Genomic DNA, 18,790 nt, shown 5'->3' on the forward strand with positions numbered 1-18,790 from the left:
TAATAGAAAAGCCAGAGAGAAAGGCAAGAAAAATAACCAAAATCATGGAATAGCCTCTGTACCAGCACACCACTAGACAGTGGATTTGTCAGTCTTGAAAAAGGATGACTACAGGGGTATGGTAAGAGACTTACAGCATTCTAGGTGGCCTGAAGAATAAAGGCCAATTACTCGTTTTGTTCCAAATTGCCTAATGAGGAATGAAAAATAACAAGTGGCTACTTTTTCAGGAGTCCCTTAATTATCTTTTGACCTCATTGCTGGAGGACACTGTAGTGACAGGTTTACTGAAGAGTCTGGATTGCAAAATACCAAACAGAAAGATAACAATATTGAGTACCAAAGTCAAAGAATAAAAATAGATGCATTCATGCACTAATTAAACTACTGACTACTCCTGGGATAAAGTTGTTCCTTGCTTTTCATTTATTCAACCGATTTTTGTATTTATTCATCTTAAAGACTTTCTTGTTGCCTGCTAAAGTGAAAGCAGCCCATCAACTCTGATATCAGGGAATGTGAAAGAATATTGTCACTAACTTCCAACAAGCCAGGATTTCATTTTCCTCTATGTGAGCAACAAATAGAAGCAGAAGTTGGACCATCTGTCTTTTTCTAATAAAACTGAGCAATACTTGCACAAATATATACTATAGATATCTAAAGGTCTGAAAAGAAAGAAAGAGTATTTTAAAAAGAGGAAAATGGCAAGTGTGTGCTACAGCACCACTGAGAGTCAAGGGCTTCTGCTTCTGAGCATTAGCCCTGAGCAACCAAACAAGGTGCTGTGTATCAGGAAAATGGGCTGTGAACACAAAATAGGCCAGTCCAAACCAAACAGAAGCACACTGAATTTTCACCACTCTTTAGGCTGAACCAGAAAATTAGTAACCTCTGTACTTGTTAAATTTGGACTTTTAGTCATAAATACTTCCTCCAGTTGTGTTTTATATTGACTGTTAATTTTGATCTGTAACAATTCATTCCTCATAGTGCATCTCATACCAAAAGGGAAAGGACTGTGGGTTAAAGGGTAATTTGCTCTCTCTTTGGTCAGTTCAGTTCCACAATCTAGAAAACTAGGACTGGTGAAACCTTATGAATCCTGACGTGGGAAGCCCTGCTGTAGGTGGAGGAACCAAAGGCTGTCAATGAGTCTGGAGATGGCACTGCCAGCACGGTAGTAACAGCCTGGTACCTGAGGATCATTATTCTGCTATGGATTATAGCTTTGTTTCTAAGATAAGGATATTTGTATGGAAAATATTTGATTTCTTTAAACAGAACTTAGGTACCCTGAGCATATCACAGCTGTGGGTAGTCTCAGAGACATAAACAGGGAGAAGGAAGAATTCTAAAACTGGCTTCAAGTCCTTTTCCTCTCCTGAGTGCTAAGCTGCCTGGAGGATAAAAACTGCTGCCAGAACAAACTGGATCAGGCCCAAGGTGGAGAGCAGGATGAGCCCTGTAATACATCACTTATTTAAATTCTGCCCTCTCAGAGTAACCTCTTTGCTTCCCTTTATTCTAGAGGGGGTCTCACATTGCTGAGACCTTTGGAAATATCCTGACTGTAGTGCTATAAATAGCAAGTGTTTCCCACTGACTAAAACCTGCAGCATAGCAGCAGTCTGATGTGGGTTTATTTTTCTGCTTGAGGACTACATAAGTGCTTGTGTCCTCTCTCCGCTGAGACATCCCTTTGCTTTAGGCACTGGTCTCTCTGCTCACTGCTGGGGAAGTGTTATTGAACCTGGCTCACATTCCTGCTCCTTCTGATCTTTTTTTCTCTAATGAAAGACCTCCCCATGGGCACCTCCCCTAGTTTCCCCTCTCCCTTCTCTTATGGCAGGTCTTCGCTTCTCTTAGGTATACTAATTTCTACTGTTCATTAACTTCTGCTCATTCCATTTTGATTCCCCTGCTATTCATACATACTGTGCATTGCCTGTGCATGCTGCTGTCTCTGGATGAGCTTTTAGTCAAACTTCCTATAACTCCAGAGCTTCTCTTGGCCTTATCTTGCATTTACATGGTGCCTTTGAGTTCCCTGAAATCCAGCTCTAAGGATAAGTGCAAGTGTGGTTCCCTGCACCCACCAGTGCTTCTGTGAGCAGGATCTTGGCTGATAGCTGCAGCACTCTGTGTTACTGGAGTTTAGGAGAGGACTGTCCAGTAAAAACAGCACAAGGATCAAAAGCAGATACAAAGCTGTTACAGAAGTGAGAATGTGACAATGTAATCCCTAGAAAAAGAAAAGCAAACAAGCACAAACCCGTGTGCCAAGCGTGCCTTCCTCCCACACATCATAAGCAGCAGCACTTAGTTCCCTGCTCAGCATCTTGCTTGGGGACTGGCCAGGATTTAACCCAAGCACCCAACTTCCCAAGTTTGCCCTTGGAGGAAAAAGAAATTAGAAGTACTTCTTAGGAGGAAAGGAACAAAACTGCATTTGGCTGTGATGTTCAAGTGAGGTTAAATCCTCCAGGAGCCTCTCCTCCCTGTTTGGTAATTCGAGCACTTGTTTGTGAGATAAGGGAAGGTGTCAGCTCCAGCAGCATCTGAACTCACACTCTGCTTTGTATGATTTCTGTGCCCTCTTCAGTTTGCTAATCAAAACAAGTTTCCGCTGTTTTTCTTATCCCCGGAGGGTGGAACTCTCCTCAGAAAATTAAAGCTCTCTTATCTCTTAATGTGTCATCACAACTAATAGCCTGGGGACTGTAAACAAGTTTAAATATCAAAACAATTTGGCTGGTGATTGTCTGTGATTATGGATTAAGAATACAAAATTTGTGCTCGCTGATATTCAAGGTAGATTGGAAACAAGGAGCCATATCCTCAGCTGATGTAAATGGAGGTGAACTGGGGGAGGAGGACTGCTTTGTGCCAGCTGAGCTTCTGATCCTGGGAGGTTTTCAGAAGTTTCCGTTCTTGTTTTTCAAGGTGCCAGATAATACATGACAGCACGGGGCTGATCAGGAGGAGCACTGAGGGCCCCCGGGAGAGCCTGGATGATTCTCCCCTTCCCTGACTTCCCAGGAGCTCAGACTCTGCTGGCTGAGCCCTCCACTCACAGCATCTTTGGGGAGCTTGTAAATAATAACTTAGAGGAGAAATGATTTAATACTACAAAACTTTTTCAAGATCAAGTCAAGGTGCCAGCTTATCCAAGAACTGTCAGATATGTCAGGGCAGGTGCTTTGTGAGGGATGTGCTTTGTATCTTTGATGTGACAAACATACTGCAGTAAATTCTCTAACATGCACTTGCTACTGCCTTTTCTAAAGCCCTGCCATCAAGCCATCACCTTTAGATCAATCACTCTGGGTGAAAAGATGCAAAAAGATCTTTTGCTAGATATGCTTTTCCTTGGACTGTTTGCAATGGCAGTGATGTGCAGCATGCTCCCCAGATTTGGGGAGATGGTAGTGGATGTATTTCATAGCAAGGCTGGATTTAAAACTTTTCATGTTAGTGTGTTCCTCTTTTGGAAATATTTGTGAGGCCTCACTTTTGTTATGGACCATTTTCTGCTGTAGGCTGAATAACCTGTTCTTCAAAGAAATGCACAGATGGAAAACTGAGGCAGAGAGAGAATAAGTGGATTTCATGTAGATATGTATGAAGTCAGCAGAAGTGTAAGGAGATGAATAGTGCAAGGAGTGTCCTAACCACTGAACAGTCCTTGTCTCCCATGTGCAGTGCAGAATACGCAGAATATTTATCTTTTAATTGGATGGGTTTTTGGAATACATATCTTTTCAAAGGCTGATGTTACGTTAATGATGAATCCTACAAAATGAAGTAAGAAAGACATTAATTTTGATGTGGCAGGAAAGTGCTTTCCTAATGAGGTAGTAATTAAATAAGAAGAATAGTTGTTAAAATAATGAAGAATTCAGTGTTCTCTAGCCCTCCTATCTCAGCAGTTCTAGCAGTGGTTCTGAGTAAGGAAAAGGAATATTTCTGTCAAGCATGAAGTACCACCAGAAAAATGTAAAAGGAAATATATGTCATAAGAATTATAAAAATATTCGATGATGTCAAATAAATGAAATCAGTTTCTAGCAGAGAATGATAAAGACTGAGAAAAGGTACCCAGAAAGCCAGATGACTTTTCTATTTTCTTAATTGGGGTAATTATACTAAAGCTGACAGCAAGTATTTCCCCAGTAGCAAAAACCACCCACAAACCCCAGCCAGCAAAAACACAGCTCTGAGCATGAGATCTGTGAAGGTTAAAGGCTTGAGCCTGCCATTAGGAGAGTGCTGCTTCTCTCCCAAGGTCAGTCCTAACATATGGAGAAGTAATTTTGACTCTGGTCTCCTCACTGTACAAAGTCAACGCTTACCTTGATTTCAACAGTGCTATATTTGGCAAAGTACTAATATAATTGTATTTGGTCCCAGTCATGTCCTGTTTGAATGTTAAACTCCTCCTAATACCAAGCCATTGTGTGCTCCCTCTTGTATCTTAGGTGATGTATAAAGCAGAGAGCAGCACAGACCTGCTGGAGCAATCCCTCCAGGCAAAGCTGTGCTGCCAGAGCCCACACTATGTGTGTTTTGGGGGTTTTACTTCACACCAGCTTTTGTCTGGATCCCTACTCCCATGGGCTGAAAGCACTTTTTTGAATGTAATTTCACCCAAAAAAGATGCAGTTTATGCAGTCCCAGGATGCACCATAGCCAAATACAGCACAAGGGCACATAGAGACAACCTCCAACAAATCACACTGTGCCTCAGCCCGTGTGTAAATGCCCAACTGCTGATGCCCCCTTGTTGTTCATCCTGTTCCAGCCACCAGCTTCTCTGTGCACATTTCATTGCATCACCCTGAGGACTTCTCCCTCAGTTAAGGCCCCTTAGAGGGACAGAAATAACCTGGGATCTGACTCACATCACCTGAGCTGAAACCACCCACGATCTCCTTGCTAATAAGTACAACTTGCAAAGAGGAAACGTGACTGTACACCCTCAGATCAGAGATTGTGCAGCCCAAGGACCTCTGCCTTTCTCAATTAGCCAGTAATGGGTGCCTGGGAGAGACTTTAATAACAAGGCAAAGATGTGGTGGTACTTCCCCAGAATAATTTCTTAGCTTACAGAAAATTCACAACTCAAGGATTTGCTGAGCCAGAGGCTTTGTCTCTATATCTAATAGCCTTTGATATGTCTCCTTCATTTTTGAATTATTTAGCTACTTTTTAGATTGATGTTAATTTTAGGATCTAGTGTTCTGCAGGAGAGAATTTGATATTGAGTTCATGCTGCACAGTTTATTAAGAAAATAATGGGGATGTTAATAACAGGAGATCAGATGCTGTCTGAGCCCCCATGCTGCCTCTGTTCACATTAATCCTGGAATCAGGATTTCCTAGCCCATGTGGTGCAGGGTCACTGTACCAAAGTGAAGAGTGCCAGTGGCTGCAGAGCAAAGCTGCCCCAGCTGAGCCTGTCTCTGTGGGAATTTTGGTGTGAATAGGAAACTCTGCCCAAACCACGGGATGCAGAGTCAAATTGTTCCTTCTCTGGCTTTTTTCAAGCCAGAAAGGCTTGTCCCACAAGATGCGTTGTCATATTTCTGTGGGAACCAGAGTGCTGAATCAAGAGTGTTCAGCAGTTGAGGGAACCAGCCAGAAAGAATTTCACTCTCCCCTCAAACCCTTGCATTACAGGCCTGGAATTTTATCAGTCTCTATTTGTAATCCTACTTGATTTCTCAGATAAACAGTGAAATGCAAACAGTTGGCCAGCAGGAAAACCTTCCTTACTGAAGAGGAAAAGAACACAATATCCAAATGACTCATGGCTCTGTGGGTGAAGTAATGGCTGCATGTCACAGCCTAGGATGTGGCTTTGTGGTCTGATGCCACATGGAGTGGATGCCCTCAGGTTGTGACGTTAGTTCCTTTGGTAGGAACTCTCCTGTGATTTCCCAGAGACAAGTTGCTTGTTGAGATACCTCTGACTGCTCAGTGGCAATTAACAAAATAGGGAGAACACACAACAGGGACAGCCAAACGCTCCTCTGGACACCAGCTGGGGCAAATACGACAAAACCCTTCTGCTGCTAGAAGAGGTAGGTCCTGCAGGAAGAGTTGGAGATGGCTGTGGCTGAAGGAACTCTGGAGACAGAGTTTCTGAGGGCTGGAAGGGAATCTGGAGAGGGACAGCAGGAGCCTGTGTTGGAACCTTGTGCCTGTGAAGTTTTGCTTTCCTGGGGCAGATTATCCAAAGACCTTCTGGATGATCATGCTCTGATGTTTGATGCCCTTCTCCTTTGTGGTCCCTGCTCCCACTGACTGCTCTGGGTGCTCTCAGGTTTCTGACTCTCTTGTTATTTTTTCCTCTGATCCACTGGTTACAATAAGACAAGACACATAAATGCTAATGCAAGTGTAAGTACAAAGGCCTCTGCAGAGCCTGACTTCTGCCTTACTTGCCACTAATCACTTGTACCTGCTGGGAATCAAACATTTCTAGAAGTTGCCAGCAGTTACTCTCTGTCCTATATATGAGCAACTTGCAGATGTGACAAAAGTACAGGTTGTTTTGTGTGGATCCTCAGTTCTTCCTCTCAGTCTCTCCATTGCAGAATTTCCTTACCTCTCCCAGTGCTTTCCATCCTTTCAGGGCTGCTGCTCTGTGGCTGTGCAGTGCAGGAGAGCTCAGAGGAGCTGCAGGTCAGGACTCTCCTCTGAGGATACCTGCTGGAGGGGATGTGCCCACAGAGGTGGTGGCCAGTTCTTGGGGAGCCCTCACCCCCCTGAGCACAGGCACTGCCTGGGAGGTGCTGGTTTTGCTCTGAGTTAGTGTAGTGAGGAATGAGGGACAACTAAAGGATCAAATCAAATCCCTCTTTTAGGCAGGACCTGTTGTGGAAATAATTTTTTTCTACATCCTACCTGAAGGATGCTTTCTGCTGCAGAAATATAATGGAATATGGGGTTTGTAGCTTGGAAGACAGCAGCAGGGCTTTGCCTGAATCCAGATCTTGGCAGATCAGTTGGTGATGGGAGACCAGCCAGCCTTTTTCAGTTTTCTGGGACACTCTGGTTTGCCCATGTGATTAAAATTTGCAGTGTTAGATAAACACAGATAAGAATGTATCCATTTCTAATTTGAACAATCAGATGTTTACCCATGGTAGGAAGACCAAGGGAGCTCCTTTGTTCGCAGCTTCAGCTGTGCTGGGAGTCAGGGCTCATCCCACATTTAAGAATCTTCTTTTTTTAGGCTGGGGCTGTTGCTTGGGAAATGGCTGTATTCTCCCTGCAGGCAGATCGATACATTTCAGCTCACTGCACTGCAAGTAACTTTTCATCGTACATTAAGAACGAGGAAAATAAAAGCCAAGATGGATGTTATTTTGGTTTTGCTTTTATTTTGAATTATTTATTAAGAAGTCACTGCTGTCTTCCTTCTCGTCGGGAGACAAAATGCCTTTCTCTTTAATGATTTTTTTTTTCCTAGTAAAAAAGAAGCAAGGTCTTCCCGGTTTTATTTTCCTCACTTGCTTCTTGGTACTGAAGTGTAAATATGGGGTCCCCACAGCGTGGCAGGGTGATCCCCTGCAGTCCCAGTGCAGGCAAAGTCCCCACTGCTGCTGGAGGAGTCCCACCTTATGGGACATTTCTGACCAGTTTTATAATGACAGAGCAGCTGAGTTCTGTGTGCTAGGAGTGATTGCTGGCACGTAAGTAGAGGGTAAGTAAACCACAGAATAGCTGAACTATCATTTTAATTATTTACTAAATAGCTAATAGAAATACTACTCCTTTTCAAGTGAGTTCTTAATAAAATGTGTTATGGGGCAAAAATTCTGCCACTGGCTCCATTATTAATATGAGTTTCTATACTCCAACTAATAATCCATTTTGATGTTTTTGTTCCTATATCTAGGTTATTCTGAAGGGGAGGATAAAGAAACTGGCCACCAAGATGGTAATCACTAGTGGAAATGAAGAAGATAAAGGCAGTCAAGAAAAGGAAAGCAAAGAAGAAACCATCTTGGCAATGCTTGGAATTATTGGGACAATTCTGAACCTCATTGTGATCATTTTTGTGTATATTTATACAACGTTGTAAACTAGAAGGCATGCAAATAGACCAGATAAAACGGCCATTAAGAGTGACAACAAACATTGCTGACTATTGACAAGTTCTTTAATCAGAATTGACTCTGTATTATATTAACACATCATAAAAGCACTGCCTGAAGGCAGCGAAGACTGAAGCACAATTAATTTAACAAGACTTTTTCACACAGTAATAAGCTTAACTCCTCTCTCCTGCCCTCTCCCTTTTGGTTTGGTTTTCAGTTTGGGGGAGAATGACTGTAGTTATATAAGTTGCATCTTCGAAGAAATCCACCAGGGACAGGTTGTTTTAACACAACCAAAAAAAAAAAAAAAAAAAAAGAAAAGGAAAAGAAAAAAAAGAAAGAAAAAAAAGGAAAAGAAAGAAACTGTACACTATATATAATTAGAAATGTATGCTGTATACCCGCAAAGATTGAACTCAAAGATAGCTTCATAGCACAGATCACGTGTCTGTTAGGTCAAATGGGTTTTTCTCTTGGTTTTTGCTTTTACTTACATTGAATCCGACAAGCTTTTTATTTAGAATGAACATATGGTGCAATCATGAAAAAAACAATTCCATTGAGCAAGGTCTGCCTAAACCCGATAAAATGTTGGGAGAAATACATTATATGGTTATTTTTCCTTTCTCATTTGCTTAACGTCTGTGTCTGTTCATACCAATGTTTATAAATATATATTTTTAATAAATGTGCTATATTTTTAGCATGAACCAAATATTTGGAGACACTTGTATTCATGCAGCTAAATTTTGTTTGATGAAGTGCCCCTTTTGACAATGGATGTTATTTTCCTCAGCAATTATACAGCAGTCTTGTTTGCAGCCCTCTCACTGAGGTCTGGAGCAAGCTCACATCATGCTCACATGCATGACTTGAAGTTGGAATGTCAGCTGAAAAGCATTGCTGCTTAATATGGGAAATAGCAAAACATTGTAAGGTGACCTTTGGAGACTGGTTGCAGAAAGAAGGCTCTCTTTATAGTTAAAAAAAGAAACAGCAAATGAAAGGAATACTGAGGCAACTCACAAAATATTGCAAAATTCATAGAATTTATGGCTTTCAGAATCTGGTCACGCTCTCTAAGTACTTGTGCTGAGAGAAGTGAGCAGAGGTTTATACAGCTGAAAAGAGAAATTTATAGAGCCTGTAGTGAGGGGCTTAAGTGAAATCCAGATTGTAAATACAGGGTGTATTTTAAATGTGAGGATCATTAACTCTTTACGCTTCTCTGACATGTGCTTTAACTGAGTTGCAGTGAAAGTGCAGTGCAGTGAAATTCTCTGACTTGTGTTTTTGACAGGAATGTGCAATGATGATGATCACCATTTTTCTTCAGAGTTCAGTACCTATAAATGTACGAAGCATTAAAAATATGAGACCTCAGTTCTGCCTCAAGCTGCCTAAGTACATTGCCCACTAACTCTGATATATCCTCTTAAAAAATAGGTCAATTGATTGTTTACTGACTTGTGGTTTGGATTGCATCCTCAGATGCACAAGGAGGATTGATATTAAAGTCAGCTAGAGCTGTGAAAATTTTGACCATAGAGCCTCCATTTTAGTGATCAGACCTGTCCCTCTGGAATCAATAACAAGTTTTTCACCATTTTTCAGGGTCTGGGAATGATCTCAAAAATACAGAATTTCCATGCAGGATATAAAAGAAAGCCTGAGTGGCATCTCTAATAAACAGCGGTGGTTAGTCTCTTATGGTGCCATACAGTCAATAACAAAAACCATTAAGGGTAGAAAAAAGGTCAGTAAATAAATTACAATGAATTCCAATATGAAGACTGAAAGAAAGCAGAGGAAAATTAATCTCATGTTAATGAAAACATGACAGGGTGAGAGAGGTGAGAAAATGAGCAGAGATTTGAAGTAGAAAGCAGCACATAAAGCCAGTGCCATGCATGCCAGCATGGCTGAGGAAAAATTTGAGTTTGCACAGTGCTGGTAGAGCTGCAAGTCTCAGAGAGGACAGGAAACAGCAGTGGTGCAGGACAGTGTAGCTCAGTGAAAGTGATCTCTCTTTTTTTGATTTCCAGTTATTTATTGATAATTCTAAGCAATCAGCAAACTCTTTTTGATCATCCTAATTGCTAAAATATATTTTACTCCATTGGCATTTTTTCTTCTGTTTAAACTACTGCTGCTCACAGCCTGTGGCTTTGAGCACCTGCACATGCTCCAGGCACCAGTCTAACTTCAGCCACCCCCTTGCCTGCCAGGATCTTCTCTGCAGATATTTCTCTTTAACTTCTCTTTTTCCAGCAAACACCACAGCAATCTGCCTGAGGCTCCTGCTCATCTTCTGGAGGGGCAGCCTCTGAGTCAAAAGATGAAGGCTCATGCCAGATACTTTGCCTCCCTCTGCATCAACTGATAATACCTGTCATCTTCTTGTGAGCATGAAGATGCTTAATGAATCAAATTTCATGAGGGGTTCTACTATTATTACAAATTGAAGCTCTGCTTTGGGAAACAGCATAGGACACCTCACCCACTAAAGTAAAGAAGGAACTTTTGCTGCTCAGCACAGTTGCACTTATTCAGACATGGGCCAGCACCTTCAACAAGACAGGTATGGCAAATAGCCCAAATAAGCTGAAATGGTGGCTCAAGAGCCTAAGAATTCCACGTTTTCTCTACTGTACTTTGCCTATTAGTCTTGGTGTAGGCAGTGTGTCCAGGTGTACTATCACCCCACACTCCAGCAGCTGTGTGCAGTGTGCTTTGCCACAGGACTTCTATTCCTCTGAAAGAGGAAGAAAGGTTTATCCTGTTCCATAAAAAGTTTAACATTTAATATTTTAATTTTACCAGTTTCTGTTCACAGATAGGTCTAGAAATATCCTGGGGCAATTTCTTCTTAAGTAGATTCCTTAAGTATTCATTTAAATAAAAATGAAGAGTTTCCTTTGAGGGCAATTTCTTTACCTTTTATTTGGTATTCATGAACACTGATAGGGGAAAAGTATGTTTTCAAGAATGACAGTGGAATAGGAATATTTTATACAGGGATCTGAAGGTGTGCCTACTCAGGCAGCTGTGGGCAAGCCTGCTCTTGGCTCAGGGACAGCTGGAGCCAAATTACCCTCATGCTTTTTTTATGTGAGCAGTTTTCATCATGCATCTGTAAGAAATATTCAACTAGGTAATATATGTCATGGATACCTTATAGTCAGTAACTGCTCTATAAACAGTTGAATAAAAGTTCTCATTACAAGAGTTGAACGGTAACTGCTTTGACAAGGAAAAATCCAGCAGTCTTATTTTTGGCTGGACTTGTATGTAATGCAAAGTTTCCAAAGTAAATTTTAAAAAAAGTAAATTAGTCCATTAGTGACAAGAATTTTCATCTTTGCATTTGAGAAGAAGGAAATTAATATCCAAGGTCATAATAAGATACTAAAGCATCACCTTTTGCTTCGGGCAAGGATATGATTACATATCCTAGGTCGTTTGATGGTCTGTGTCATGGGAATGAAAAATGTTTTCATGAGGTGACAGAAAGATGACACTGTCTCCATTAGCATCTGTTGTATTGGCTGGTAGATACACAAGACTTTCAAGAAGAAAGAAGATAAAACTATTTATTTTGCACACAACAGGACTGGGTGAAAGAAAACAGACAGGTTACTGCCCTCCAATCTGGTTCTTACAACTGCACTGAAAACTTGACATCTCAGGAACCATGTCCTTATACAGGAATGTATCATCCTGTGTGTTGGCTGCCAGGACTGTCCTCTCAGTTATGTACCTTCTGCTCCTTCCCCCTGCACCTCTGCAGCAGTGTGTGGATCATTGTGCTTGAGGAGAGTTTGAACACAAACCCAGCCTGGCAGTCTTTGGGAGCAATTGTTTTGTTTTACTGTGGTTTAACAATCTACTATGGGCCTGAGTTTTATTATTTTAAGGACAGTCAGTAATGTCTGACTGTCCTTAAATCAGTCATCATCATGTTACTGTCTGATAATCTGGGGGATACTTCACTTTGTGAATTCCCAGACAAATCCTAGCCCTGGTCTACAGGTAAAATTTTGATTCAATAGGCATCAAAATACAAAAGGAAGCTTCAGTTACATCACAACCAAATTTCAATATGAAGCATTGTTTAAGTCCATGTGTCTTATATTTCCATTTAATCTACACACTGGAGCTCACCCCAAATGCTCCAAGATCTCATCTTTGTCAAGAGGTCTCATCTGTTCTGAGCTGGAATTACCATTTCTGTGTGAATTATGGCATATGCAGAGAACTTGGCCCATAGAGGGAAAGGATAAAAAATTAACTGAATTAAAACTTCAGGGATGCAGCACTTCAGAATTTACTAATTAGTTTGAGATCTAGCTGTAGTACTTTGTTTCTGGATAGCAAATATTTTGAAGAAAAGATATTGTTCCTTGGAAAGATTCTGGAAGAAATATGTCTAACTGAAAGAAAGAGCCTTATTGAAAATATTTCAGCAGCAGTCCTCCAAAGAAAACATTGACCAGGATGCTGAGTGGCTTGCTTCCCAAGAGAACAGTTTGGCAGCCCAGGAACATAGCACACATAAATGTAAGAACCTCTTGTTTACTGACAGGCTTTGTCTTCTTTGGAACAGAATGCAGAGATTTACAAAGATTTACAAATTTATGAAATAGCACATTATGCAACATCAACAACCAAAAAAACCTGTTTACCTTTATTTCCAGCAGATGTACTGCAGACACCCTGCAGAACCTGCACTGCTTCCATGCCTGGCTGTGTGTTTTGGAGGCTCATCCCAGAGGGTCTTATAAACTCAGAGCAGCTTTCTTTCCCCACCACTGAATCAAGAGAAACAAAACCTATTCAGTGTGGAAACCTCCACACCAGACTGAAATCCCACATGCTTCCATATGCATTTATCTGCATATGAACCATCTGGTGTCCAATAAGGCTTTCCTTGTCTCAGCCATTAGGTTTGCTTATCTGCATTTCACCTGGGGACTCAGACAGTGAAAGGCAATTTGTAGAGCTGAAAGCACCCGGATGTTTCCAATGATGCGGCTTTACATGGTGGAGCTGTCACCTGGAGAGTGCCTGTTCACCTGCATGGCACAGCACACCCCCTCCTCCTTGGGTGCTCTCACACTGACACAGCCTCTGGGACACCCAGGGGTGGGTGGATCCCAAGTCAATCTCTGTAGAGTGAAAGGACATCCTGCCTTGCTCATGGAAAGACACTTAGCTATGCCCACTGGGATCCCTTCTTCTGCAACCAGTCCCAATCCAGCTGAAGGTGACCCATGCACCACCCTGAGCCTCTTGTGGCAGCTGCAGAACTTCCTTCCCCCTGAGGGAAGTAAACAGTCCTGGACTTTCCTAATCTCCAAGAATAGGGAACCATGTCACTCTTGCACGGCAGAAATAGCAGCAGGAGCATCCATTTCTGGCTGACAATGACAAGGCCACCTGCCTAGGGCACTGATGGAAACCCTTTTCCAGCCCATCATTCCTCATAGTCTGGGAAATGCCAGTTAATTACCTGGACTCCAGGTTCTTCTCCACTGACTCAGTCACCATCTAGACTGAGGCAGACTTCTTTTATGATGCCAAGACTTTGTTAAACTCAAGTGGCTTCTGGAGCCAAGTCTTCAGAAACATATTCAATGTCATGATACCTTAATCTGGCCTTGATATTGTGAAAGTGTCACCATAACAAGCCTTGGGTGTTGTCAGTCTCTGCCAACAAGGTGTTAAGGGACAAGCACTAGCAAGGGACACCCTGTGAGAGCCACGGGCAGCCAGAGGTAATGCACTGTGGCTGCTTTCCCCAGCAGTTACTTCCTGAGGAGCAGTGGTATTATGGTGGATTGATATTGGTGGTGGGTAAATGTAATAAAATGTTTGTGTAGCAGGGTGTGATTTCTCACATTTATTTCCTGCAAACTTAATGAGAAAGGCTTTATAAATAATTCTGGCTTTGTCAATTTAAAATATGGATTAAAATCTACTATATATGTTTTCAAATTTTAATGTGCTGCTTCTTTTTACCCCCTTACCAAACAACTCAATTTTAGTTTTGCAGATGCTGTTCTTGTTTCTGTAATAATGATGGCTAATGCAAAAGAATTGGTACTGGATGCAAAAGAAAGGAATGAAGATTATATTGTCAGTGTTGTATTATTCTGTTCTTGTGAGCAGGAAAAGATAGTCAGTGGTTTTCTTTTCATCCACTGCACATAGCAGTATTTTAATAATTTGATACCATTATTTCCGGAATTCTGTGGGACAAAGTTCCATCATTTAGAGCAGTGCATATTCCAACAAATGTCAGCAAACTGAGAAGTATATGAAATGTTTGCATTAGCTAAAAGAAAACCATGTCAGAGATATACATTTTGAGCAGATTCAAACTCAAAGTGAGACCACACAACTATCATTCTCATACCCCTGCTGACATTGTATAATACACACCAGGACATCGTTTAGAAGCTCACTCTGCTAAGACTATTCATGTACATAATTCAGATTAAGGGGCTAAGTTCCTTTACAGTTAATATGCATATGAATATGTATTTGCAAGTTTGGGGCATTAGCTAACAGTTAGCTGACAATTCAGATGTAGCAAAAATGCAGGTAATCAGACAGGGAAAAATAAGAAATTTCCTGTACAATAAGCTATTTCTCTTTGTCTCATTGACCTTATTTTCAGCTGATTTTTTCAGACTGTGTGATTGATGAGAATGATGCTAAAGCCTGCCTAACCTATGAAAGAATAAACACCATAGAGGAATATTAAATCTACATTTTCTATCAGAAACTAAGTATTTCCCTAAATGGCTTTAAAAAAAATCTCAGAGCTGAATGTTTTACATTTTCCTTTATGTTTCACCATCAACCAACACACTAGTTCTATTTGATTGTATAATAATATTTATGTACAGTTTCACTGAGCTGTGCAAATGCCAGCAAATGGATTTTGCATCCTTTGCTGCTTTTTAAGTTTTATAAGCCTCTTTCCAGTACATACCCATCTCCTGTTTTAAAGATCACAAGGAGAAATATACATCCTAAAGTACTATACAACTATGCAAACCTCACTACAAGCTTAGACTGAAAGTATATGACCATTTACACAAAATAAGGGTGTTATTTTTTGAGACCGTTCATATGGCCCAAGTGACCCTGATGTGGTGCTGCATGCAATATTAGATTCTTTTGTTTTTAGGGAAAAAAAAAAAGATTCCAGCTGTGAAACTCCTTGAAAGAGTGCATTGCACTGTATTTGCAATTTACAGAGCAAGGCAAAAAATCTGATGAGCACAGACAATGCTCAGCTCCTGGCTGACCTTCTCCCATGGAGCAGCAGCCCTAGGTGTACCCTGACAGACCAGTGCTCAGTGCCCTCTACACTTGATGAAAGGCAGTAATAGTCAAGTCATTAACATCCCAAAATTTGAAATATCACCATTTTCTGTCTGGTTTCATTGGTCTAGAGAAAAAAAAAAACCACCAAGTAGCAGTAGCCTAACATAAAACAGAAAAGCAGCCAGTGATTTCTTAAGGTGCTTCTGAATGTCTGTCCTCAAAATACATCTTTTTAGGGAAGTGGCTCCAGGAGCTGTGAAGAGCCCTTGGCAGCACCTGGTGCCATCCTCATCCTCAGAAATCATCACTGCATTGACTCAAGTGGCCAGAAAAGGCATCTTCCTAAATGGGACCATGCCAGTTCCCTAGAGGATGTGTGATGCTCCAATCCCTTACTCTCTATATTTTCCTGTGTGTGCAATTCCGAATAGAATAGAATAGAATAGAATAGAATAGAATAGAATAGAATAGAATAGAATAGAATAGAATAGAATAGAATAGAATAGAATAGAATAGAATAGAATAGAATAGAATAGAATAGAATACTTTAGTTGAAAGGGACCTGTAATAACCATCTGGACTGTCCAAAATCTAGAGCACATTACTAAGGGCACTGTCCAAATGCCTTTTAAATACTGACAGGTTTGGGACATCAACCACCACTCTAGGAAGCCTATTTGAGACCACACTCTCGGTAAAGAAATGTTTCCTAGTGCCATCTCTGGATCTCCCCTGATGCAGTTTTGGACACCATTCCCAGACCATATAACACTGGATCCCAGGGAGAAATGCTTAGTGCCTTTCTCTCTACTTTATCTCCTCAGGAAGCTGTAAAGAACAGTGAGATCCTCCCTCAGCTTCCTTTTCTAGAAACTAGACAACCACAAAGTCCTTATCCAGTCCTCATAGGAGCTGCCTCACTTCTTGGTAGAGTTTGAAAAGAGAGTACTTTTCTGCATCTGTGTTCCTCAGACTCCTGCCACCTCCATGTGACAGGGTGGGTGGGAGGACCACAGATGAAGGCTTGGGTATCCAGCTGAGAATCTTCTCTAAAATTTGACTCTGTTTGGTTTAAAATTCTTACATGGTTTAAGGATAGTTTTTAAGCTTTTAAGAGTCACTTATATGAGTCTTATTTGACTTGTGAGCCCTTCCATGACATGATGTTGTAAGAATTGCAGTAATGCCGTGTTTCGTCCACAGTGCCTGGAGTACTCACAAATTCTTCATGGAATTGCAGGATAATCCCATCATTTCAGAGACTAAATGAGACACAACACTAACAATCAGAATAGAATCATAGAATGGTTTGGGTTATAAAGTAATTTCATTCCAAATCCCTCTGCCATGGGCAGGGACACCTTTCACTAGACCAGGTTGCTCAGAGCCCCACCCAATCTGTCCTTGAACACTTCCAGGGATGGAGCACCCACAGCTCCTCTGGGCAACTTGTTTCAGTTCTTCACCACCCTCACAGTAAAGAATTCCTTCCTATCTGATCTAAAACTTGCCACATTTCAGTTTTCAGAGGAGGCACTTAGCTCCTCAGTCCCACCCTGATGTCCATCCACTCAGGAGCTGTGGGAAGAGAGGTTGCCATTGAAGATTGAGGGGAAAAAAGTTGTTGAGTACCTCAGCCTTCTCCTCGTCTGTTACCAGATTTCCAGCATTGCCCATCAGGGGCATGACACCTTCTTTGGCTTTCACTAGTAAAGGTTAGTAATTTCAATTGATTCAAACATTGTTGCTTGTCTGAAAATAAAGCATCCTTACAAAATTAGTGGCAAAAGTAGAATTCTTTTGATGCCATGAAACCTCATGAGAATAAAGATCTCACAGTATTAAAATATCATAATACCAGCTGAACCTCACTTTTAGTTCTCAGACTTCTCTGCAATTGTCAAATGAGCTCAAAAATTTTGTATAACTTTCTGTCATTTTGCAGAATAAAGTAAAAAGTCTGAAAACAATGATCCTTGTGCTGCAATTCTACTACCTGGAAACTAAATAAAGAAATCAATAGGCATGCAGAGTGTTCCTCCATTAGTTCACGCTTGGTTTCCAGAAGGATGTACTGAAGTGTGGCTTAACAGTAAAACAGAATCTGACTGGTACTTTCCAATACCCTTTCAGATCAGTAAGTTTTTATTTATAGTCTTGTCCCCTGTACAGAAGATGGATACTCTTCCTTTCAACCAGATGGTTTCCTTCTTCTGTGTGTCTTTTTACTCATCAAGTCCTGCATGATAACATTGTTGATATGTGATTGCTAAGGAGTAGTTTTAACAAAAGAAATTTAACAGTCCAGTTGTAGGAATACAACATATCTGTTTGTATCTATCAGTTCAAGCTCCACAGACCAAAATGTATAGAATCTTATAAGAAATAAGTACTTTTTAAAAGCCATGATTGAGGAGTGGTAGAAACAGAAGGATACACAGGATATATCCAAAGGCTCTTTGAAAACTACCTTGAAAAATTATAACTTGATTATGTAAAAGTTAAATATATCAGTTCAATTCAGTGTCTTTTCTTTGGTAAGATCTTTCTCGCTATATTCACGTACACACAGGGTGGGTTTTCCCAGCTGTCAGTCCAGCCTGTGTTGAAATTACATGACTGGAGCTGAAGGCACAATCTAGCTCCCAGGTCTGAATCCAGCAGAGCATTTCTATTCATAATTCTGTCCAAGAAAGTGCATGGCCCTGTTGGCTTTCTGGACAGCCCATAAGCTTGAAAGTAAGGATGTCCTTAAGTGCTTCACTGGAGCAGGGCAGTGTCCTGTAACCCCGCTGAAACACTCAGTCCATTTTGCTTTTTAGGGAGGTTATTACTGCTTGAAAGAGGTATTTCTCTGAAATAGAGGGGAAAAAATGTCCCAGAGCACTCATTCATTTCCCTCTCAGTCCTTTTTCTCCTTTCTGCAACTCCCTTCTTATCTCCTGGCTCATACCATCAGCCTTGTCCAGTCCTTACAAAACATCCTCACTAAACAGTCTTGCTTAAATGGCTAGCTCTCTCTGCCTTATGTGCCTCAGATTTAAATTGAGAACCTCTTCCTTGCCCAAGGCTCTATTTTATCTTCTGATCCCATTTCAGCTGCCAATGTCACCAGCTGTGCTGAGCATCATCATTTTCCACAGCCAGAACAGCTGTGGGCTGTTCCTATCACATACCTGGCACGTTTTGCCCTTTCTACCAGCTCTGCTCCTTCCCTCATTTAAAGCTTGCCAGAAATTTCTCCCCACCATGTAGTGATAATACAGTTACCCCTCAGCAGAGCTTTTCTGGCTAGGAGCAAAAAAGGCTGGTGAATGAGACTCAGTACCAGGGCAGCTGCA

At 41.2% G+C, this 18,790-nt stretch overlaps 1 protein-coding gene across 3 annotated transcripts in view; it reads left to right on the forward strand.

Moving 5' to 3' along the window:
* TUNAR (TCL1 upstream neural differentiation-associated RNA) overlaps window positions 1-14,171 on the forward strand; it is a 168,841-nt gene extending 154,670 nt beyond the window's left edge. For 2 of the 3 annotated variants that reach the window (XM_063399301.1, XM_063399302.1), the window contains one exon: window positions 7,910-14,171. In XM_063399301.1, the coding sequence (XP_063255371.1) occupies window positions 7,910-8,095 (186 nt within the window). In that variant the 3' untranslated portion in view covers window positions 8,096-14,171. The remainder of the gene's footprint in view (window positions 1-7,909) is intronic. The other variant, XR_010080586.1, reaches the window with a different exon arrangement.
* Window positions 14,172-18,790: the final 4,619 nt, after the last annotated feature.

Source organism: Prinia subflava, chromosome 5 (genome assembly GCF_021018805.1).
Source record: "Prinia subflava isolate CZ2003 ecotype Zambia chromosome 5, Cam_Psub_1.2, whole genome shotgun sequence".
NCBI lineage: Eukaryota > Metazoa > Chordata > Aves > Passeriformes > Cisticolidae > Prinia > Prinia subflava.